We start from the raw sequence: 24,313 nt of genomic DNA on the forward strand, positions 1-24,313 counted from the left end.
AGATCTTGTACTTGAGTAAAAGTAGAAGTACTCAGATCTTGTTCTTGAGTAAAGTAGAAGTACTCAGATCTGTTCTTGAGTAAAAGTAAAAGTACTCAGATCTTGTTCTTGAGTAAAGTAGAAGTACTCAGGTCTTGTACTTGAGTAAAGTAGAAGTACTCAGGTCTTGTACTTGAGTAAAGTAGAAGTACTCAGGTCTTGTACTTGAGTAAAGTAGTAGTACTCAGGTCTTGTACTTGAGTAAAGTAGAAGTACTCAGGTCTTGTACTTGAGTAAAGTAGAAGTACTCAGATCTTGTTCTTGAGTAAAGTAGAAGTACTCAGGTCTTGTACTTGAGTAAAGTAGAAGTACTCAGGTCTTGTACTTGAGTAAAGTAGAAGTACTCAGATCTTGTTCTTGAGTAAAGTAGAAGTACTCAGATGTTGTACTTGAGTAAAGTAGAAGTAGGCCTACTCAGATGTTGTACTTGAGTAAAGTAGAAGTACTCAGATCTTGTTCTTGAGTAAAGTAGAAGTACTCAGATCTTGTTCTTGAGTAAAGTAGAAGTACTCAGGTCTTGTACTTGAGTAAAGTAGTAGTACTCAGGTCTTGTACTTGAGTAAAGTAGAAGTACTCAGATCTTGTTCTTGAGTAAAGTAGAAGTACTCAGATCTTGTACTTGAGTAAAGTAGAAGTAGGCCTACTCAGATCTTGTACTTGAGTAAAGTAGAAGTACTCAGATCTTGTACTTGAGTAAAGTAGAAGTACTCAGATCTTGTTCTTGAGTAAAAGTAGAAGTACTCAGATCTTGTACTGGAGTAAAAGTAGAAGTACTCAGGTCTTGTACTTGAGTAAAGTAGAAGTACTCAGATCTTGTTCTTGAGTAAAGTAGAAGTACTCAGGTCTTGTACTTGAGTAAAAGTAGAAGTACTCAGATCTTGTACTTGAGTAAAGTAGAAGTACTCAGATCTTGTTCTTGAGTAAAAGTAGAAGTACTCAGGTCTTGTACTTGAGTAAAGTAGAAGTACTCAGGTCTTGTACTTGAGTAAAGTAGAAGTACTCAGATCTTGTACTTGAGTAAAGTAGAAGTACTCAGGTCTTGTACTTGAGTAAAGTAGAAGTACCCAGGTCTTGTACTTGAGTAAAGTAGAAGTACTCAGATCTTGTTCTTGAGTAAAGTAGAAGTACTCAGATCTTGTACTTGAGTAAAGTAGAAGTACTCAGATCTTGTTCTTGAGTAAAGTAGAAGTACTCAGATCTTGTTCTTGAGTAAAGTAGAAGTACTCAGATCTTGTACTTGAGTAAAGTAGAAGTACTCAGATCTTGTTCTTGAGTAAAGTAGAAGTACTCAGGTCTTGTACTTGAGTAAAGTAGAAGTACTCAGATCTTGTACTTGAGTAAAGTAGAAGTACTCAGATCTTGTACTTGAGTAAAGTAGAAGTACTCAGATCTTGTATTTGAGTAAAGTAGAAGTACTCAGGTCTTGTATTTGAGTAAAGTAGAAGTACTCAGATCTTGTACTTCAGTAAAGTAGAAGTACTCAGATCTTGTATTTGAGTAAAGTAGAAGTACTCAGATCTTGATCTTGAGTAAAGTAGAAGTACTCAGATCTTGTACTTGAGTAAAGTAGAAGTACTCAGATCTTGTTCTTGAGTAAAGTAGTACTCAGGTCTTGTACTTGAGTAAAGTAGAAGTACTCAGATCTTGTACTTGAGTAAAGTAGAAGTACTCAGATCTTGATCTTGAGTAAAGTAGAAGTACTCAGATCTTGTACTTGAGTAAAGTAGAAGTACTCAGATCTTGTATTTGAGTAAAGTAGAAGTACTCAGATCTTGATCTTGAGTAAAGTAGAAGTACTCAGATCTTGTATTTGAGTAAAGTAGAAGTACTCAGGTCTTGTATTTGAGTAAAGTAGAAGTACCAGAGTGTAGGAATACTCTGTCACAGTAAAAGTCCTGCATTCAAAATGTTCCTCACGAGATCTGAGTACTTGTACCACCTCTGACTGAAGTATTAAATGCATGTAGTGAAGTAAAGTCACAAACGAGTCAAATAATTTAAATATTTTTACTGAAAATAATATTTTGTTCTTTTAAACTTATTAAATCTCATTGTCAGAGAAATACACTCATTAACCTCCTATCATTTAAATAATACTCAAAAGTATATACATTTAAACTTCAGTATTCACATACTGAGATCAGTATATGATGTAGTCATAATTTAAAGACTAAATAAGGAAACTGATCTTTCCAATAGCAATACAAATAATAAATGATAGAGTCTAATAACAATTCACTCGAGCCTCAGTATGAAGGAGATCTTCTAATTTAAAATGCTGTTATTTATCGTGAAGGATCTGCTTCTGTACTTCCCCTTTCTGCAGAGACACTCACTTCCTGTTCGAGATTAACAAACTTTATCTGATATCTTTTCGGCAACAGGACGGATCCGCTTTGCACGGAAATGCTTTTAAAGACTGCAACACAAACAAAAAACACACTCATTATTACATGTAGTGTTTCTCTTTAGGCTCTATACTGGATGTACACATGTTTCATTATATTTAGTAAGGACATTCGGAGAGCTGCATTCAAGTCGTGGTGTCACTGTGTTGCTTTATTGCGCACTCTCATATTTCCCAGGGCCCCTGAATGCAGCAATAGTCCTGTGTTGACGTCATCAGCTGGGTGTCTCAAGTTCAGCTCGGGAGGAAGTATTCAGAGACTGCAGTACAAGTACTAATACTACACTGTCACAGAACAAGTACTAATAAGAACTACTGTAGTGTGATCTATATGTGTTAGTGCATGTCAATGGTCTGCAAAGGCTAACATCCCTGTGACCCCCCCCTGCCAGAAATGCCTCCATTGGACTCCTGTTTACTTCTAGAGCATAGTGACATCACTAAGGAACACTCGTGATCCTATTGGCTAGTGCTCCAACACATTGTACGTGATAGGCTAAGGGGGCAGGACATCTCTAAGCGGTTGACCAATCACAACAGAGGCTAAAACAAAAACTACATCTTTAGGACGTGAAAATGATTTTTGATGCAGAGAAAAGCACAATGAGCAGACGTGGAGGAAGTATTCAGACACTTTACTGCAGTAGAAGTAGTAATACCACAGCTTAAAGTACTCAGTGAAAGTAAAAGTACTGCATTAAAAAAGAAATGACAATATTTGGAGTTCAAAAATGTACTTTTCCAAGCAGAAAAAAAACAACCCCAAAACGATTGGATTCTGCTTTTAAATCTCTGGTTTGTTCTTGCAGTTCCCACAAGTGTCCAACACTGATATAGAAGCTTTGATAAACAGGAAAAACAAACTGAAAGCTGCTGTGATGTGTTCCTCTTCAGCGTGTCGTCCTCCTGAAACTAAATCCAGTTCCCCCTAGCGCCGCTCCGGAGGCGTGTCTGCGTTGTCATGGTCGCCGTTGACGTTTAGTGTTTCCGTTTCCAGTTGGCTCTCGCCCGAGTGCCGCTTGCTGCTGCGCTCTTCCTCTGTGGTGCCGTTGGTCGTGCCGTCCCTCTTCCTCTTGCACACCAGGTCGGACTCCCCCTCTCCGATGCGGCCCTCCGGGATCCCCAGGACCCGCAGGCACACCACGGACGCCGCCTGCTCCGCAAACTTCTTCGACTTCTCCCTGAAACCACAAAACCATTCCCACGGAAGTATTTATTTAATACCAGCTTCCATCATGGATTATCTTTAACATCTAACTGGTTTTAATGGTAGTTTTTATCCTCGCTGGTTACTGACCACAGAGAAGATCTGTATTTCTGTCCTGCAAACGTCACCGTGGACTGAAAGGCTCGGTCCTGAGAGCGCTGCACCTGAAACAAGAGAGAGAGTGAGTGTGTGAGACAGTGAATGAGTGAGACAGTGAATGAGTGAGAGAGTGAATGACAGTGAGAGAGTGAGTGTGTGTGAGAGTGAGTGTGTGTGAGAGTGAGTGAGTGAGTGAGTGAGTGAGTGAGTGAGTGAGTGAGTGAGTGAGTGAGTGAGTGAGTGAGTGAGTGAGTGAGTGAGTGAGTGAGTGAGTGAGTGAGTGAGTGAGTGTGTGAGAGTGAGTGAGTGAGTGAGTGAGTGAGTGTCCTCACCATCTCATAGAGCGGCTGCTGCAGCTTCTCCTTACGGCTCCACTCCAGCAGGAACATCTTGGGGCTGATGTGAGGAGGATACTCCCGCCTGGAACACAGGGCAGACCATCAGGAGAACAGAGGAGCCAATCACAAGCTTTCCATCTGAGATGCACTCACACACACACTCACACACTCACACACACACTCCTCTCACCTCAGGAACTTGACGGCCATGGTGCAGACGTCTCCGTCCATCAGCAGAGCGTCAGGGGGGCAGCCGCTCTGCAGCCGGCTCCTCTTCTGCTGCAGCTGATCCTCCGTCTGCAGGAAGAACTGCTGCAGCCCGAATGCCGCGCTGCAACACACACACACACACACACACACACACACTGACTCCTTCCATCCTTGAAAGGATACTAAATACCTGTGTCCTGATTTTGAAACTCAAGCCGGTGACGAGTGAAAGGTTTCTAACATAATGTGTCTCCTATTGGCTAGCGCTCCAACACATTGTACGTGATAGGCTTAGGGGCGGGACATCTCTAAGGAGTTGACCAATCACAACGGAGGCTAATTAAAATCGACATCTTTTGCATCTTTAAGGACGTCAGAAAGATTTGTGATGCAGAAAAAAGCAGACTGAGCGGATGTGGAGGAAGTATTCAGACACTTTGCTGCAGTGGAAGTATTAATACCTCAGCTTAAAGTAAAAGTACTGCATTAAATAAGAAATTACTATATTTGGAGTTCAAACATCTACTTTTCCATGCAGATAAAACCCTAACCCAAGCCGGTGAAATAATGGTCTTTATTTAAATCCTCTGATTACATATTCTTGCTCGGTGACTTTTACACCAAACAAATAGCGTGTATCCTTTACTCCTCAAACCCGGTCACACTCCCCCCCGATGATCTGATCCCCTCTCATTATGACCGGCTGTGGTTAGTGAAGTACCTGATGTCGGCGTGTGTCTGCGCCGCCTGCAGCAGCTTCCCCTGAGGAGACTCCACCTTGTCTCGGAGCATCTGGCACAGGCAGTACTTGGTGTTGAAGGCGTGGTTCTCGTACCGGATCGCCTGAGGAACATTTCACCACTGCATGAAGACAAAAACCTTCTTATGAATGAATGAAAAAAAACCACCTGCAGAGACTCACGTATTTGAGGTAGTCCTCCATGACCCTCTCCAGGGGGAAGGGTCCGGAGCTGCTGAACACCGAGGCATTCCACATGGCAGCGCGAGCCAACATCACAGAGGAGGTGCCCGTCCTCCTCCTGAACTCCTCAATGTCAGCGTGGGTCTTCACCAGGTCCAGAGAGCCGCCGCTGAGGAGGACCCTTCATTACTCACAAACAACCCCCAGACTTCTACTTTAAAGAGTCCTCTCCTGCTGATGTTCAGGTGTATATCAGTATGTAGCGTCTCTACTTTAAAGAGTCCTCTCCTGCTGATGTTCAGGTGTATATCAGTATGTAGTGTCTCTACTTTAAAGAGTCCTCTCCTGCTGATGTTCAGGTGTATATCAGTATGTAGAGTCTCTACTTTAAAGAGTCCTCTCCTGCTGATGTTCAGGTGTATATCAGTATGTAGTGTCTCTACTTTAAAGAGTCCTCTCCTGCTGATGTTCAGGTGCATATCAGTATGTAGTGTCTCTACTTTAAAGAGTCCTCTCCTGCTGATGTTCAGGTGTATATCAGTATGTAGAGTCTCTACTTTAAAGAGTCCTCTCCTGCTGATGTTCAGGTGTATATCAGTATGTAGAGTCTCTACTTTAAAGAGTCCTCTCCTGCTGATGTTCAGGTGTATATCAGTATGTAGTGTCTCTACTTTAAAGAGTCCTCTCCTGCTGATGTTCAGGTGTATATCAGTATGTAGAGTCTCTACTTTAAAGAGTCCTCTCCTGCTGATGTTCAGGTGTATATCAGTATGTAGCGTCTCTACTTTAAAGAGTCCTCTCCTGCTGATGTTCAGGTGTATATCAGTATGTAGAGTCTCTACTTTAAAGAGTCCTCTCCTGCTGATGTTCAGGTGTATATCAGTATGTAGTGTCTCTACTTTAAAGAGTCCTCTCCTGCTGATGTTCAGGTGTATATCAGTATGTAGAGTCTCTACTTTAAAGAGTCCTCTCCTGCTGATGTTCAGGTGTATATCAGTATGTAGTGTCTCTACTTTAAAGAGTCCTCTCCTGCTGATGTTCAGGTGTATCTCGGTATGTAGAGTGAGGATTACTTTGCAATGATGGGGACGGAGACGGCCTCAGCGACGGCCCGGATGAAGTCGCAGTGGAGGGGATGGCGGGGGCGCTCATCCCTCAGCCTGAACAACATCACACAGCAGAGAAACACAAAGAGGAAGTACATCATGACAAACAGCGCGTTTAACTATTCAACAGTTCGATTTAGTAAAATACTGACAAAATTCCCAGTGTTTTTGGACCTTTCTTAATGCAAAGTCCATTGATAACCTCAGAAACGATCAAGACACCGAACAAGGTCGAGAATATTTTACAGGAAAGAGTCAGTCTGCAGCAGCCACAGAAAACACACGAGAGCTGCGACCGTAAACCAGATCTATTTTCTAAATTCTCTTCATGGCACTAGTTTTTATTCTTTATGTTATTAGTCCTGTAGAGCACTGGTTCCCCACCTTCTTTGTCCCCCTAGGAAGGTTTCTAACGGAGTGAAACGATCCTCAGTGTCAGCCATGATAAGAAATGATCCCCTAGAGCAAGGGTGTCCAAACTACGTCCCGCGGGCCAAACGCAGTCCATTTTGAATCGGCCCTCAGCAAATTAAAAAGTATAATGAAACTTGTGCTTGTACTTATTAAATATACATCTTAACATGCATCACACAGTGTTCATGTGTTAATGAGCCCACTTCTCAAATACATTCAGTCCCTTAAAATTGAAAACATTTTCGAACAAATCTAAGTTGATAAAAAAAAGCCAAATACCTGATTTCCATAACCAGCTGGAAATACACCTTTCATATTTCCCCTTATTATAACAATCTGAGGCTTCTGTTTGAAGGGATGAGCTGCAAACACCTTCTGTAACATTATAAATGAAACCCTACGGAGAGGTATTTTCCAGTCTCAGACATAATTCACCTACATTTGATTGATATTTCTAACTTATGAGGCGTTATACCTCACGTGAGTGGCCCAGCTCTTCCTATATTTCATACATATGTTTCTGTATGTGGCCCTCTGTGAAAAATGTTTGGACCCCCCCTACTCTAGAGGATAGGAAAGGAGATTTGAGGCTTCCTTTGTTACCTCCTTTAGGAAACACTGGACCCTCCTCAGGCTAAAGCAGTTCCTACATCCTTTATTAAGAGCTGTTAATGAGACGCTTGAGCTTGTATTTACCGAGCTTGGATAGTTCTGAAGGGGAGACACCAGAGAAATACTGTGTGGAATACTGGAGGGAACACAGGGATTTCACTGTCTGCAGACCATTTACATGCACTAAAACCTATAGAACACACTACAGGAGAGGGGACTCATTACCTGCCGTGAACAGCGACAGCAGCCACGCCCGTCTCCTCGATCCTCCGCACCAGACTGACCGTCTCCTCCACCTGAAGCAGCGCCGGGGTTAGAACCCTTCAAACGGCCAACATAACGGGATATAACTTAACGTATTTCTCACCGTCGGCAGGATTCTGATTTTACAGGTGACGGGTATCGAGACTCCGGTGACGAGCATCCTGAGGATCTGAGGATACCGATATTCAAAGTTTTACTTCCTCATATAACCATCATTCCTGCTGTGTCTGTTTATCATCAACGGTATTTGGAAATCGTGTTGCTATATTTTTTATATTTGTAAGAATTTCAACATGACGCCAAAAAAGTCACTCGCTCCCAAAAATTATAAATGAAAGAATTCATTAAAATAAAAAATAAACACGCTGTAATTCTCACCGCCACGATCTTATCCGGGTCAGAGAGAAGAGCCGCTCCCATCCCGCCCTGAAAGAGGTCAGACAGAGGTCAGCGAAATGTCAGACAGAGGTCAGACAGAGGTCAGGCAGAGGTCAGACAGAGGTCAGCGAAATGTCAGACAGAGGTCAGAGCTTTAGGTTTGCAGGCTAGAGGAACCTCACCTTAGTGGAGTATTCTTTGGGACATCCCATATTCACATCAATGGCGGCCACATCCTTCTCCCTGCAGGACGAGCAGATTAACAGGCCAGGTCACACAATGCATGATGGGATGTGATTTAAAAAGGAAACGGACGATTTTTAAACATAAGAAGATGGAGTTTGAACTCACACAAGTTTAGCAACAATCAGCGCTCTGTCCGGGTCAGCAGTTCCCTGAAAAAAGATGTAACGTTATTTATGTCTCTACCCCTGAACATCAGCAGGAGAGGACTCTTTAAAGTAGAGACTCTACATACTGATATACACCTGAACATCAGCAGGAGAGGACTCTTTAAAGTAGAGACTCTACATACTGATATACATCTGAACATCAGCTGGAGAGGACTCTTTAAAGTAGAGACCCTACATACTGATATACACCTGAACATCAGCAGGAGAGGACTCTTTAAAGTAGAGACTCTACATACTGATATACACCTGAACATCAGCAGGAGAGGACTCTTTAAAGTAGAGACTCTACATACTGATATACATCTGAACATCAGCAGGAGAGGACTCTTTAAAGTAGAGACACTACATACTGATATACACCTGAACATCAGCAGGAGAGGACTCTTTAAAGTAGAGACACTACACACTGATATACACCTGAACATCAGCAGGAGAGGACTCTTTAAAGTAGAGACTACATACTGATATACACCTGAACATCAGCTGGAGAGGACTCTTTAAAGTAGAGACTCTACATACTGATATACATCTGAACATCAGCAGGAGAGGACTCTTTAAAGTAGAGACACTACATACTGATATACACCTGAACATCAGCAGGAGAGGACTCTTTAAAGTAGAGACTCTACATACTGATATACACCTGAACATCAGCAGGAGAGGACTCTTTAAAGTAGAGACACTACATACTGATATACACCTGAACATCAGCTGGAGAGGACTCTTTAAAGTAGAGACTCTACATACTGATATACACCTGAACATCAGCAGGAGAGGACTCTTTAAAGTAGAGACTCTACATACTGATATACACCTGAACATCAGCAGGAGAGGACTCTTTAAAGTAGAGACTACATACTGATATACACCTGAACATCAGCTGGAGAGGACTCTTTAAAGTAGAGACTCTACATACTGATATACACCTGAACATCAGCAGGAGAGGACTCTTTAAAGTAGAGACTCTACATACTGATATACATCTGAACATCAGCAGGAGAGGACTCTTTAAAGTAGAGACACTACATACTGATATACACCTGAACATCAGCAGGAGAGGACTCTTTAAAGTAGAGACACTACATACTGATATACACCTGAACATCAGCAGGAGAGGACTCTTTAAAGTAGAGACACTACACACTGATATACAGCTGAACATCAGCAGGAGAGGACTCTTTAAAGTAGAGACGCTACATACTGACATACACCTGAACATCAGCAGGAGAGGACTCTTTAAAGTAGAGACACTACATACTGATATACACCTGAACATCAGCAGGAGAGGACTCTTTAAAGTAGAGACTCTACATACTGATATACACCTGAACATCAGCAGGAGAGGACTCTTTAAAGTAGAGACTCTACATACTGATATACACCTGAACATCAGCAGGAGAGGACTCTTTAAAGTAGAGACGCTACATACTGATATACACCTGAACATCAGCAGGAGAGGACTCTTTAAAGTTTCCTGTCTCTCACCATCTGGAAGACGACTCTCTCTTTCTCCCTCTCACACGTCCTGAACATCACTCGCTCATCTGGAGCCACAAAATCCACCGTGTCCAGCACCTCTGAAAACACACAATGTAAATGTAAAACAGTGAAACTGAAGCAGGTGGTTTTAAGGCTCCAAACGAAGCTAACCAGGTAAAGAACATTCCCATTCTCAACGTATAAAGAGTGCAGCCGTTAGAAATACCTAGTACTTTACTTTTGATGCTTATACTTTCATACTTTAATGTCGATGAGCAGTTATTTCTGGACGTGTAAATTGTTTTTTGGGGTATTTATTTTACTCACCGTTCACCACCCTCTGACACTGGGCCATTTTGATGTCGATCAACTCCTGAATCCGACGACACAGAGGTCAAACATGTAAAACTCTAAATGAAATGGAAGCACGTTTTCGGCCAAAATCAAATTGAAATAAATTCAGTAATAATCACTGAATAATATTATCAACAATAAATAGATTTGAAATAAATATCTTGGTAGTCCAAATAATGAGCCAATAAAAAGGGACACATTTATGAAGGACTTCATATCTAATAATAATTAATCATCTCTGTCCACACAGACTCAAAGGATGACTTCAAAATAAGTCACTGCGTTAGTGAAAGGACTCAGTATATCAAAAACGCTTCAGATAATGAGTTTATACCTCTTAATAATTACCGTGACAAAGCATTGCTCATCTTTCTAATAGGAGCAAGTTAGTATCTGAAAACCATCTCTTTTCAACGAGAAAAATAGACAGAAACAAATCAAGATAAACACAATCAAATGTAGGACTCAGGAGGACAGACACGGGGCGATCTGAAACAAGCGTTAACTCTAGGCTTCATTAAAAAGGAAGGTCTTCAGCGGACTCGTCATCTCCACCCTCACCTCACAGTAAACCAAATCAGCTCCGTAATCCAGAGCCAGCAGCCTCATGGGCAGCGTGCCGACCCGGACCATCGGAGCCAGAGCCGTGATGTTCCGGAAGCTCAGCCGAACCGCCATCAAGGAGCCGCTCAGACACAAACCTGTAAACAAATAAACAGCTGTTGTTAGTTTGTGTTGTGAGACAACACCCGGGACACGTCACAGCTAACTTTTTAAAACGTAGAAACTCATTTTTAGCATTTTATATTTTAAAGCGGAGGATAAAATATACATAAATTAAACATAATTTTAACTTCTAGTGTCATTTTTTATATCCAGCTAACATTACCCAACACAGGTGGGAGAAGGTATCCCTCTGACTGTCTACACACTGAATTCAGATCTATATGCAAACAATGAGTGTAAAGTAGAAATAACAAAAAAAGGACATCGAATGAGACGAGATTACACATTCACCCTCTGTCATCAAACAGACAGACAGGTAGACAAGTAGACAGACAGGTATACAGATAGCTAGAGAGACAGGTAGACGAGTAGACAGACAGTATACAGACAGCTAGACGAGTAGACAGACAGTTATACAGACAGCTAGACAGACAAGTAGTCGAGTAGACAGACAGGTAGACAGAAGGATAGACAGGTTAACAGTTAGACAAGAAGACAGACAGACAGACAGACAGACAGACAGACAATGTATCCCAAATTTGGAAATGATTTTGTTATCTACAAGAAAAACAAAAGCAGTTTAACAAATATAAAACAATACAAATGAAATAAAAACAATATATGGATATTCTCAGTAAAAAAACAAGACATGTGCAGAGACAAAAGTTCAGATTTTATTGAAATATAAAAGCAATTATTGACCCCAAAGTGTGCCGGATTAACATCAAAGCGATATCAAACTGCACACCTTCAATCACTCCGCTTTATGTCCGCTTTCCCTGCGGTTACACCAACATGTGATTTTTCTGAATGAAGTTTGGTGGATCATGAATGCTAATGCTAACATGCTAACTGCTCCATTAGTTTCCACACATCCTGAGGAAAAACAGGCATTAATACAGAAGCTTCGCGTGTGTAAAGGCTGCCGGTGATGTGTGTAGGGTTCCTGTTTGCAGTGAATTCACTCACCAGCATGTATGAAGAGTAACACTGACGAAAGCAGCAGAAACGTGTGAGGGAAACATGAAGCGTGCTGGTTTTACTTCCTGTTTGGACCGCTACGTCATCACAGATCAGCAACACCCGCTGAGTATTTTCTAAAAAGTAAAATGAAACAACTTTAGGATGACAATTCATTTACTTTAGGGAAATAATTTGCACATGGTACTTATACTTTACTTCAGTATTTACATTTTATGCTAATTTATAATTCTACTCCTCTACAGTTCAGTTAAATGGCGTACTTTCACTCCAGTACATGTATTTACTACCTTTAGTTGCTAGGCAGATTAGGATTAATGATGGTAAATATAATCTCCCTTAAATCAGACTTTAGTTCACCTGCAGTAAATCCAGCAGCTACCCTGCGGTATACAAAGCCATTCAAACTAGCTGCACCTTTACCAGCTCTGAGAACACTTTACTGATCAATCATTATAAAACATATTATTCTGAAATGGACCAATCAAACACTGAGGAGGAGGATTGCCCAACTGCAGATGTAGGGACCCTACACTCCCCCCTAGTGGTGGAGCTTGTAGTTCTGCATGTGGTTTCAGGGCAGAGCTGGAAAAGGGAGGGGGAGAGGTATTGTGTGTGATTTTAAAGACCATGATATCTGAATACCTGATGAGATATTCAAAGTTAGGCATTTTGTATCGACAGAGAATGTGACAATGGTGAGAGTGCTGGGATTTTCCGTCAAATATTTTCAGGGCTTGTTTATGTGTTAATAGATTTTAATGTTGATTGGTTTGCCTGACACCAACACATGATACTGTAATCGATATGAGAGAACATCACTGCCTTTAAAAACATCATAGAGGCCTCAGTTGAAAGTGAGTATTTTAAAGTTTGATTCAGCCATGCTGCAGCTCTGTCCCATACGGACAGAGCTGCAGCATCAGCGGGGCTCCGTGTCATCAGCATCCATCAAGGCATCTACTCCATCACATGCAGATGGACGATCACTGATTAAAGCTCAATAAAAACGGTCCTAGGACAGAGCCTTGAGGAACACCCACTGTGATTTTATTGAGAGTACTTTCTACTTTTACTGGAGGAACATTTTGATTGCAGGACTTTTACTGTGACAGAGTATTCCTACACTCTGGTACTTCTACTTTACTCAAGTACAAGATCTGAGTACTTCTACTTTACTCAAGTACAAGACCTGAGTACTTCTACTTTACTCAAGTACAAGATCTGAGTACTTCTACTTTACTCAAGTACAAGATCTGAGTACTTCTACTTTACTCAAGTACAAGATCTGAGTACTTCTACTTTACTCAAGTACAAGATCTGAGTACTTGTACTTTACTCAAGTACAAGATCTGAGTACTTGTACTTTACTCAAGTACAAGACCTGAGTACTTCTACTTTACTCAAGTACAAGACCTGAGTACTTGTACTTTACTCAAGTACAAGACCTGAGTACTTCTACTTTACTCAAGTACAAGATCTGAGTACTTTACTTTACTCAAGTACAAGATCTGAGTACTTCTACTTTACTCAAGTACAAGACCTGAGTACTTCTACTTTACTCAAGTACAAGACCTGAGTACTTCTACTTTACTCAAGTACAAGACCTGAGTACTTCTACTTTACTCAAGTACAAGATCTGAGTACTTCTACTTTACTCAAGTACAAGATCTGAGTACTTCTACTTTACTCAAGTACAAGACCTGAGTACTTCTACTTTACTCAAGTACAAGACCTGAGTACTTCTACTTTACTCAAGTACAAGACCTGAGTACTTCTACTTTACTCAAGTACAAGATCTGAGTACTTCTACTTTACTCAAGTACAAGATCTGAGTACTTCTACTTTACTCAAGTACAAGACCTGAGTACTTCTACTTTACTCAAGTACAAGACCTGAGTACTTCTACTTTACTCAAGTACAAGACCTGAGTACTTCTACTTTTACTAAAGTACAAGACCTGAGTACTTCTACTTTACTCAAGAACAGGTTCTGAGTACTTCTACTTCACTCAAGAACAGGTTCTGAGTACTTCTAGTTTACTCAAGAACAGGTTCTGAGTACTCCGCCCTCCTCTGCAGGTTGTACATGTTCTCTTGTTCAAAATTACGATTTCTGTTTCACTAACCCGAGTTGATGAAATGAAAAAATGGAAATGGGGTTTGACATTTAATGTTCAAAGTTGTACATGCTACACATTGCACAGTATTCAAATATTAACTCAAATATATTAAAAATGAAATGCAATCAACATCATTTTCATTTAATTCAGGCAAAGTTTCACAAATAAAATGCAATTTTCTAACAATTTCAAAAAAGATAAACTGGATTTGACATGTTTTTCAATTTCCATTTGGATTCAATTTTACTTAAAGGTCACATATACATATCTGTAAAAAATGTGGTGTTAGGAATTAGTTTCCATTTGAAAAAAGCCCTCTATGGGCTTCCATCCTTTATTGTGTTTTATATACACATGTTTTTACGTGTCAAACAACCGAACAGTTTAATAAAATAATGATTTAATAAACATCTTAAATGTGCTATATTAAAACATACAATTGTAGTTTACCACACAGAAGTTACTGTAAGTCGAGCAAAGTGATTCATTTCCAACCAAAAACAAGTGAAAATAAATGGGTAATATTTGCAAACGGCAGTCACACATCGCATTAGCACGGATTAATACAAAATAAATGCTGCCAATGAAACCTTCTCTAAAATCATTGTGCTGCAGGGATTTGTAAGCATGTCTACATTAGATCAGCTGGTTCCAACAGAGTGTGATATGAGAGTAGCAGCAGGTCAAGTGAACACTAAAACATGTTAATACACATATTAATTACCAAGGGATCAGATGATGAGGCTTTGTGCAAAATGAGAGAAACAGATTTGAACTTAATTGCACAAGAAAAAAAACAGATGATGGAAGACCAAAGTGCTTTTAGAAAATCAAATGCAACACACAAAGCAGAATATATGAGAAATCTAACAGAGAACCGGTTAAGAAACGTCTTTTGAATATGTCTTTGTACAGTGGGCGACAACAGCCTCAAACACTTCCATTACAAGAAACGTGCTGCAAAAACGTTCAGAACCAAACGCTGCAAGAAGCTCCAAACACAACGGAGACCAGGGGACACTAACGAGAGACGCACACAGCTGGAGACCAGGGGACACTAACGAGAGACGCACACAGCTGGAGACCAGGGGACACTAAAGAGAGACGCACACAGCTGGAGACCAGGGGACACTAAAGAGAGACGCACACAGCTGGAGACCAGGGGACACTAAAGAGAGACGCACACAGCTGGAGACCAGGGGACACTAAAGAGAGACGCACACAGCTGGAGACCAGGGGACACTAACGAGAGACGCACACAGCTGGGACCAGGGGACACTAAAGAGAGACGCACACAGCTGGAGATCAGGAGACACTAAAGAGAGACACACAGAGCTGGAGATCAGGGGACACTAAAGAGAGACACACACAGCTGGAGATCAGGGGACACTAAAGAGAGACGCACACAGCTGGAGATCAGGGGACACTAAAGAGAGACACACACAGCTGGAGATCAGGGGACACTAAAGAGAGACACACACAGCTGGAGACCAGGGGACACTAAAGGGAGACGCACACAGCTGGGACCGGAGCGCTGGGTGACGTTCAGGATCATAAAGCTGGACAACTGTCTCTGTCTCAGAGTGAGTCTGTCTCTGAACTGGAAGTGTTGTCAGGATATCTGAAGGTTAGCTACGTTAACGAGCTAGCTTCCAGCAGATCTGCAGTGACATCAGAAGGAGTCATGTGATCACATCGTTAGAATAAGACCAGAAAACATTTCAGGAGAACAACAACAGAGACAGAGACAGAGACAGAGACAGCTTTATGATCCTGAACGTCACCCAGCGCTCCGGTCCCAGCTGTGTGCGTCTCTCTGTAGTGTCCCCTGGTCTCCAGCTGTGTGCATCTGTCTTTAGTGTCCCCTGGTCTCCAGCTGTGTGCGACTCTCTTTAGTGTCCCCTGGTATCCAGCTGTGTGCGTCTGTCTTTAGTGTCCCATGGTCTACAGCTGTGTGCGTCTCTCTTTAGTGTCCCCTGGTCTCCAGGTGTGTGCGTCTGTCTTTAGTGTCCCCTGGTCTCCAGCTGTTTGCGTCTCTCTTTAGTGTCCCCTGGTCTCCAGGTGTGTGCGTCTGTCTTTAGTGTCCCATGGTCTACAGCTGTGTGCGTCTCTCTTTAGTGTCCCCTGGTCTCCAGGTGTGTGCGTTTGTCTTTAGTGTCCCCTGGTCTCCAGCTGTTTGCGTCTCTCTTTAGTGTCCCCTGGTCTCCAGCTGTGTGCGTCTCTCTTTAGTGTCCCCTGGTCTCCAGCTGTTTGCTTCTCTCTTTAGTGTCCCCTGGTCTCCAGCTGTTTGCGTCTCTCTTTAGTGTCCCCTGGTCTCCAGCTGTGTGCGTCTCTCTTTAGTGTCCCCTGGTCTCCAGCTGTGTGCGTCTGTCTTTAGTGTCCCCTGGTCTCCAGCTGTTTGCGTCTCTCTTTAGTGTCCCCTGGTCTCCAGCTGTGTGCGTCTCTCGTTAGTGTCCCCTGGTCTCAAGCTGTGTGCGTCTCTCTTTAGTGTCCCCTGGTCTCCAGCTGTTTGCGTCTCTCTTTAGTGTCCCCTGGTCTCCAGCTGTGTGCGTCTCTCGTTAGTGTCCCCTGGTCTCAAGCTGTGTGCGTCTCTCTTTAGTGTCCCCTGGTCTCCAGCTGTGTGCGTCTCTCTTTAGTGTCCCCTGGTCTCCAGCTGTGTGCGTCTGTCTTTAGTGTCCCCTGGTCTCCAGCTGTGTGCGTCTCTCTTTAGTGTCCCCTGGTCTCCAGCTGTGTGCGTCTCTCTTTAGTGTCCCCTGGTCTCCAGCTGTTTGCGTCTCTCTTTAGTGTCCCCTGGTCTCCAGCTGTGTGCGTCTCTCGTTAGTGTCCCCTGGTCTCAAGCTGTGTGCGTCTCTCTTTAGTGTCCCCTGGTCTCCAGCTGTGTGCGTCTCTCTTTAGTGTCCCCTGGTCTCCAGCTGTGTGCGTCTGTCTTTAGTGTCCCCTGGTCTCCAGCTGTGTGCGTCTCTCTTTAGTGTCCCCTGGTCTCCAGCTGTGTGCGTCTCTCTTTAGTGTCCCCTGGTCTCCGTTGTGTTGGAGCTTCTTGCAGCGTTTGGTTTCTGCAGCTTTCAGTAAACTGCTCATGTTTCCTCTGCTGAATGTTCTCTAGATGCTGCATGTGTTGAAGAGCTGCTGCAGATGTTTCTGCATGTGGATCATTTGGGTTTCTATATTTGCATCGGTTCTGAAGCTGCAGCACATTTCTCCTGATGGAACAGTTTTGGGTCATTAAGGTTAAGGCACGTATTTCCAAGCTGGAAATTTCACTAAATTAAACTGTTTCTACTTTAGTTTGGGACTCGGTGTGAAAAGGCCTTAAGGCACGACAAAAGAGCGGCAACTTTCAGAAGAAATAACCGCCAGTCGCTCAGAGTTCTGTCCAAAATGTGAATAAAAGTCACTTTCAACAGCTGGTGGCATTAGGTTGTTGTAACTTGACGACTTAGTAGAAAAGAGAAGGAAAAAACAACGTTTCCACTCGACTGCAGCGAGTCTCCGAGGGTCAAAGCTCAGACAGGAAGTGCCAGGAGCAGGAACAAGTGTCTGAACTTACATAGAATAAAAACAAAAACAACACAAGATCCTCGTGTGTGCGGAGGAAAAGTTTTTTAGGAGTTGGCGGAGAAACTGCTCCTGCCTGAAGAACGGTCAGTCCATTCTGCAGGGTTCCCGTTCTCTATGGGGTCGATCTGAGGAAAAACCACGAAACACAACCGCTGGCCCACGTACGTCGCCCTCTCTGCAGAAAGAGAAACACATCAGATTATACACTTGTAGTGAAGTACATCATGTGTATACAGTACATGTTCTCAGAAACTGTACTTAGGTACGATTACTAAAAGGCTGAGTTTAAAATTCGATTCCAAATGAACAGCAGAATATAAACACTCACTTGAATAGCAGAAGAAGACAGACAGGAAGTAAACACTGAAGGGAACAGCAGAAGAAGACAGACAGGAAGTAAACACTAAAGGGAACAGCAGAAGAAGACAGACAGGAAGTAAACACTAAAGGGAACAGCAGAAGAAGACAGACAGGAAGTAAACACTACAGGGAACAGCAGAAGAAGACAGACAGGAAGTAAACACTAAAGGGAACAGCAGAAGAAGACAGACAGGAAGTAAACACTAAAGGGAACAGCAGAAGAAGACAGACAGGAAGTAAACACTGAAGGGAACAGCAGAAGAAGACAGACAGGAAGTAAACACTAAAGGGAACAGCAGAAGAAGACAGACAGGAAGTAAACACTAAAGGGAACAGCAGAAGAAGACAGACAGGAAGTAAACACTACAGGGAACAGCAGAAGAAGACAGACAGGAAGTAAACACTAAAGGGAACAGCATGTTTCCTGTAATGACGGGATAATGTGCGAAGCTGTCATTGAACTCACCGATGAAGTTGTAGATGCACTTTGGTTTTTCTTTCCAGTGGACTCCAAGGAAGTAGACGGGGACGCCGGTGAGCATGATGACCAGACCGACGCCGCACACCACGGGCTCGGAGTACAGACTGAAGCCCAGCAGCAGAGCCCAGAACATCAGGTAGCTGAGCGGCACCAGCAGACTCACCTGGGGAAACGTGATTTAAACAAGTTCTAAAACACAGGTTTGTTTTATGTTTGTGTGCAAAATGCGTTTGGCCCTGATGTTGCGTGGGGGGCGGGCCTTACATCATGAGTGACAGGCCTTACGTAGTCATGTTGCCTTCAGGAATTGTAGGATTCCCAAGAAATATTGCTCCACACTTTCGATACACAAAACTCCATATCTTTGATTGATGGATATATTGAAGCGTTGCAGTACCTTGATGGGTCGGTACAGGTTGGGTTTCTTCCAGCGGTGATACAGCAGGCCTGCGATGGTGACTCCGTACGACAGGTAGTTGATGAAGGACACGTAGTTTATCAGGTTGTGAGTCTCCCCGATGCACAGGATCACTATGGTGGCAGCGCACTGAAGACATATTAAAGAGAAGATAAACCTTTTTTGATCCTGATCCAGAAGCAAAATCATTTTCAGCATTATCAGGTTTGTACGTACGCAGACCAGCAGAGCGGGGATGGGGGTGCAGTTCTTATAGTGGATCATAGCCAACAGGCTGGGCAGGTGACCCTCTCGAGCTCCAGAGAAACACAACCTGCAGGAGAAAATAAATCAACGTAACTCTGTACATGCCCTCAGGTACAGTAGCATTAGAAGTACTAATAGGAGCAGCAAACAGGAGTGTGGTAGGGCAGGGTCTCACCTGGAGGAGGTGAACAGGTATCCATTGATCCCTCCGAAAGTGGACAGAGCCACGGAGATGGGCATGATGACGGAGAACATCCCAAGCAGCTTCTCTCCAAACGTCTGACAGCAGAAACACACACACAATCATTACAACACACAGGTCTGTATTCTTATGGAAATGTGTCTAACCGACAAACAGTACCGTGATATTTATTAAAGGCTGTTCTGCCTGCTGGGTTTCCCCCCTCTCCTGTAGTAGAGACGCTACATACTGATATACACCTGAATATCAGCAGGAGAGGACTCTTTAAAGTAGAGACTACATACTGATATACACCTGAACATCAGCAGGAGAGGACTCTTTAAAGTAGAGACACTACATACTGATATACACCTGAACATCAGCAGGAGAGGACTCTTTAAAGTAGAGACACTACATACTGATATACACCTGAACATCAGCAGGAGAGGACTCTTTAAAGTAGAGACTCTACATACTGATATACACCTGAACATCAGCAGGAGAGGACTCTTTAAAGTAGAGACACTACATACTGATATACACCTGAACATCAGCAGGAGAGGACTCTTTAAAGTAGAGACCCTACATACTGATATGCACCTGAACATCAGCAGGAGAGGACTCTTTAAAGTAGAGACACTACATACTGATATACACCTGAACATCAGCAGGAGAGGACTCTTTAAAGTAGAGACCCTACATACTGATATGCACCTGAACATCAGCAGGAGAGGACCCTTTAAAGTAGAGACTCTACATACTGATATACACCTGAACATCAGCAGGAGAGGACTCTTTAAAGTAGAGACTCTACATACTGATATGCACCTGAACATCAGCAGGAGAGGACTCTTTAAAGTAGAGACTCTACATACTGATATACACCTGAACATCAGCAGGAGAGGACTCTTTAAAGTAGAGACTCTACATACTGATATACACCTGAACATCAGCAGGAGAGGACTCTTTAAAGTAGAGACACTACATACTGATATACACCTGAACATCAGCAGGAGAGGACTCTTTAAAGTAGAGACTCTACATACTGATATACACCTGAACATCAGCAGGAGAGGACTCTTTAAAGTAGAGACTCTACATACTGATATACACCTGAACATCAGCAGGAGAGGACTCTTTAAAGTAGAGACTCTACATACTGATATACACCTGAACATCAGCAGGAGAGGACTCTTTAAAGTAGAGACTCTACATACTGATATACACCTGAACATCAGCAGGAGAGGACTCTTTAAAGTAGAGACTCTACATACTGATATACACCTGAACATCAGCAGGAGAGGACTCTTTAAAGTAGAGACTCTACATACTGATATACACCTGAACATCAGCAGGAGAGGGTTCTTTAAATATGTTACTCACTACGGCCACAGCGTTGGAGGACAGCAGCTCCTCGGGCGACATGGAGGAGAAGTATGCGATGTTGGTGAGTGTGTACACGACGGTAACCAAAGGGATGGAGATGTAGATGGCACGAGGTAGATTCCTGACACACACATGCGCACACACACACACACACACACACACACACACACACACACACACACACACACACACACACACACACACACACACACACACACACACACACACACACACACACACCAGCAAAACCAAAAGTAAAAGTGTCAACATGCATGAAGTCAGCTCAAATGGAAGTGCAGTTGCCAGCATAGTGAATTTAAATGTTGAGACCCCACAGTTCTATGATAGAAATGTATAGTAGGGTCCCCAGCACTGAAACGTTTATGTTTAAATCTAATTTGTGCACTTTAAAGACGCTGAACAGCTGTTTCCAGGAACCACATCAATATTTAAAGCACAGATATGAGAGTGCTATTGATCTACTCATCCAACTTTCTGCAAGTAAAAGGGAAACATCACATTTTCCATCTGCAGCGATCTGATGTAGAATACAAAAAGCCCATTACAAAGTGAGCGAGCAAAGCAAGAAGATAAAACGGATGGAGGATGTTGAGGAACATGCAGAGAAGAGTATATATATTAAATAGCGTATAGATACTCACCGTCTGGGTTCCACCACCTCCTCCGTGACGTAGTTGAGGAAGTTCCAGCCGCTGAAGGCGAAGGACGCCTGCAGGAAGGCGAGCGCGATCTGCCCCACCGACGGAGTCCTCTCCATGGAGAACGCCACCTGAGGAGTCAGAGCCTCGTAGTTCCCTGCAGGAGAAACACTCAGGCATTCATATCATTTATTTAACATAAATATATACTGACTTAGTTTTACTGAAATAACATTTCACTGCAGGGCTATAAAGTTATTACAGCTGGCATTACATAAGGTAAGTGCACCGTGTTACCGTTGCAGATCTGGACCAAGCCAACCACGATGATGAGACCCAGCGCCATCAGCTTCCCCACCGTGAACACGTCCTGGATCCTCGTCGCCATGCGGACGCTGGAGCAGTTCACCCAGGTCAGCAGCACTGAGCCGAAGACAGGGTCACAATAGGACTCAATTAGCAATTAACACATTTCTGTGATTTCTGAAGGCAGCATCAATCACATGACTTCACCTCACCACCGCTAAGCTAAAGGAGGCTAATGTTGGGCTATAAAGGAACTACAGCACGGTCACATGACTTCACATCACCACCGCTAAGCTAAAGGCGGCTAATGTTGGGCTATAAAGGAACTACAGCACGGTCACATGACTTCACATCACCACCGCTAAGCTGAAGGTGGCTAATGTTGGGCTATAAAGGAACTACAGCACGGTCACATGACTTCACCTCACCACCGCTAAGCTAAAGGAGGCTAATGTTGGGCTATAAAGGAACTACAGCACGGTCACATGACTTCACGTCTCCACCGCTAAGCTAAAGGAGGCTAACGTTGGGCTATAAAGGAACTACAGCACGGTCACATGACTTCACGTCACCACCGCTAAGCTAAAGGCGGCTAATGTTGGGCTATAAAGGAACTACAGCACGGTCACATGACTTCACGTCTCCACCGCTAATGTGATATGGTTTGTCAGTGTAGTTTGGTAAACAGGAAATAGACCACTTTAAACTGGTGGATGATCTTCCTTTATTTCCATTAAACTCAACTTTCTTGTATTTATTGGCGCTTTAAGCCGAGTGAGATCTCGTTCCAATATACTGATGGAAGGCAGACAGCTCCAACACTAACGGACCTCATGCGTTCTTTGACTCTGGGGTGAACTGTCACTGAAACTGGCTGAAATATATCAGCACCAGTACCATTGGGTAACCGGTGCTGGTTTCTGGTGTGTTTCTGGTGGGCGGCCAGTTGCCCCGGGAGGCAGGAATGTGGGAAACGGGCGATGGAGGGAGGGCAGGACGATTGTTTCACCTCGTCCATCATTGTCACCGGCTTTGCTCTCATGGTGGCCTCGCTCTCCGACACAAAGACGAGCTGTCAGCCCCGCTAAACAAACCACTTCCGTTCCCCCCCCCACCAACCCTCCACTCAGAGCTCACGTTTCAGCGTCCAGATCCAAAAACAAGTGTGAATGATGCCGTCAGAGACAAGGAATCGCACCCCGAAGTCTCGCCGCTTCCCCCCGTGGACGGGATTTGAAGCCAGACGTTATTTACTCATGACTACAGGATGTGTGGACTAATGGTGCAGGTACTCTGACCCACGGTGACTGAAGAAATGTCACATGTACTGTATTCGGTTAGTTGGAAGCAGTCTCATTAAGTTGGACCTCATATTGTTGCTGACCTAAAACAGCTATGTGAAATCTGTTGACATTATTGAATTAAAGTCAACGTTTCCGAGCAGCTGATGTGAACACTGAGATGCTGCGTGAGCTCTGCCTGACACCCACGGTCCTCATGAAGCATTTATTTTCTCCTACAATCAATTTTTGATGGGAACTTTTCAATTTCAGAGGGAGGGGGGGGGGGAGAGACGCTCTCTGCTCCCCTCAAAACAAAAAGAACCTCCAGCAACAAATACCCCCTGGTCTCCAGCTGTGTGCGTCTCTCTATAGTGTCCCCTGGTCTCCAGCTGTGTGTTGAAGAGCTGCTGCAGATGTTTCTGCATGAGTTCTGATTTGAGTTTCTATATCTGCATCCTCTCTGAAGCTGCAGAGTTTCTCCTGAGGTCTATTTTTTCAGCTTTTTGTTTATGCATTGCTTTTGGTAAAAGCTAATGTTTTCTAAATGCCGCTGCAGGTGTTGTCAAGTTTTTGAAAGGATTCTTGATCTCCATGTGTTTTGGAACATTATTTTTTTCATCCTAATGTAGCTACGTGACACATCTCTCAGTCACCATACTTTCGCCTTAACACCGTTTGCTTTCCGTATAAAGTCTGTGATGCCTTGATGGATAGAAGTGGCAGCTCTCCAGAAGAAAGCTCTTTTGTACAAGCCCTCAGTTCATTTGTATATTTTTCTATTTGGATGGAAACACACTGAACAGAAAGGGAACACAATTATAATTTTCACTCTGATCTAACTAGAGCATTTCCACAGTGAAAGACGCTGCTGTTATGAGTAGAGTCTGCTTCTGTCTCTGAGTCCTTCTCCTGCGTTCACCTTACAGAGGGAAACCATGCATTTTTTACAGCCCATAAAAAAAGGTTTTTGAAAAGCCTTCAGCCGGAGGTTACGTAACAGACAATTGACACGTGACCACTCCTGCTCCGACAGAGGAACAGACCTGTAGTTTATTAATGAGCTGTGTTTGTATCAGCAGCATTAGAGAGGAAAGATCAGGATAATAGCAGGAACGATGCACCAGAATCAGAGAAGAAATGAAGCTGGTTCTCATTGCTACATCTGGATTCTGTTTGGATCAGATTGTCCATACTGTCACTGAGAAAGAAAGATGGTAGAAGAGAATATATGTGGCTCCACAGAGAATGGGAACCTGACCCGTCTATGGGAAGCACTTCATCCCGGCTACTTTAGGATGCTAACGAGGCTAACATCAATCGTCAAAGTGCTATCTATAAAGTAGGAATACATTTGATAATAAAAG

The 24,313-nt window shown here is 43.2% G+C and overlaps 2 protein-coding genes across 2 annotated transcripts in view; both read right to left on the reverse strand.

Moving 5' to 3' along the window:
- Positions 1-3,064: 3,064 nt before the first annotated feature.
- Positions 3,065-12,067, reverse strand: dus2 (dihydrouridine synthase 2). The gene is made up of 16 exons (XM_063874869.1): positions 11,938-12,067; positions 10,804-10,943; positions 10,216-10,261; positions 9,895-9,986; positions 8,348-8,391; positions 8,179-8,239; positions 7,997-8,044; positions 7,722-7,787; positions 7,580-7,650; positions 6,296-6,382; positions 5,223-5,391; positions 5,022-5,143; positions 4,281-4,421; positions 4,085-4,172; positions 3,744-3,817; positions 3,065-3,627 (listed from the first exon to the last, which is right to left on the reverse strand). The coding sequence occupies exons 2-16, from the start codon at positions 10,918-10,920 to the stop codon at positions 3,375-3,377; spliced, it is 1,479 nt and encodes a 492-aa protein (XP_063730939.1). The 5' UTR covers positions 10,921-10,943; positions 11,938-12,067; the 3' UTR covers positions 3,065-3,374.
- A 4,597-nt stretch (positions 12,068-16,664) lies between these two features.
- The window catches only part of slc7a10b (solute carrier family 7 member 10b), a 15,004-nt gene continuing 7,355 nt past the window's right edge, over positions 16,665-24,313 (reverse strand). Inside the window, 8 exon segments of the mRNA XM_063907672.1 lie at positions 16,665-17,804; positions 18,456-18,633; positions 18,868-19,017; positions 19,105-19,201; positions 19,310-19,413; positions 20,699-20,822; positions 21,364-21,517; positions 21,658-21,783. Coding sequence (XP_063763742.1) covers positions 17,674-17,804; positions 18,456-18,633; positions 18,868-19,017; positions 19,105-19,201; positions 19,310-19,413; positions 20,699-20,822; positions 21,364-21,517; positions 21,658-21,783 — 1,064 coding nt within the window. The 3' untranslated portion in view covers positions 16,665-17,673.

The sequence above is a fragment of the Eleginops maclovinus genome, chromosome 2 (assembly GCF_036324505.1).
Source record: "Eleginops maclovinus isolate JMC-PN-2008 ecotype Puerto Natales chromosome 2, JC_Emac_rtc_rv5, whole genome shotgun sequence".
NCBI lineage: Eukaryota > Metazoa > Chordata > Actinopteri > Perciformes > Eleginopidae > Eleginops > Eleginops maclovinus.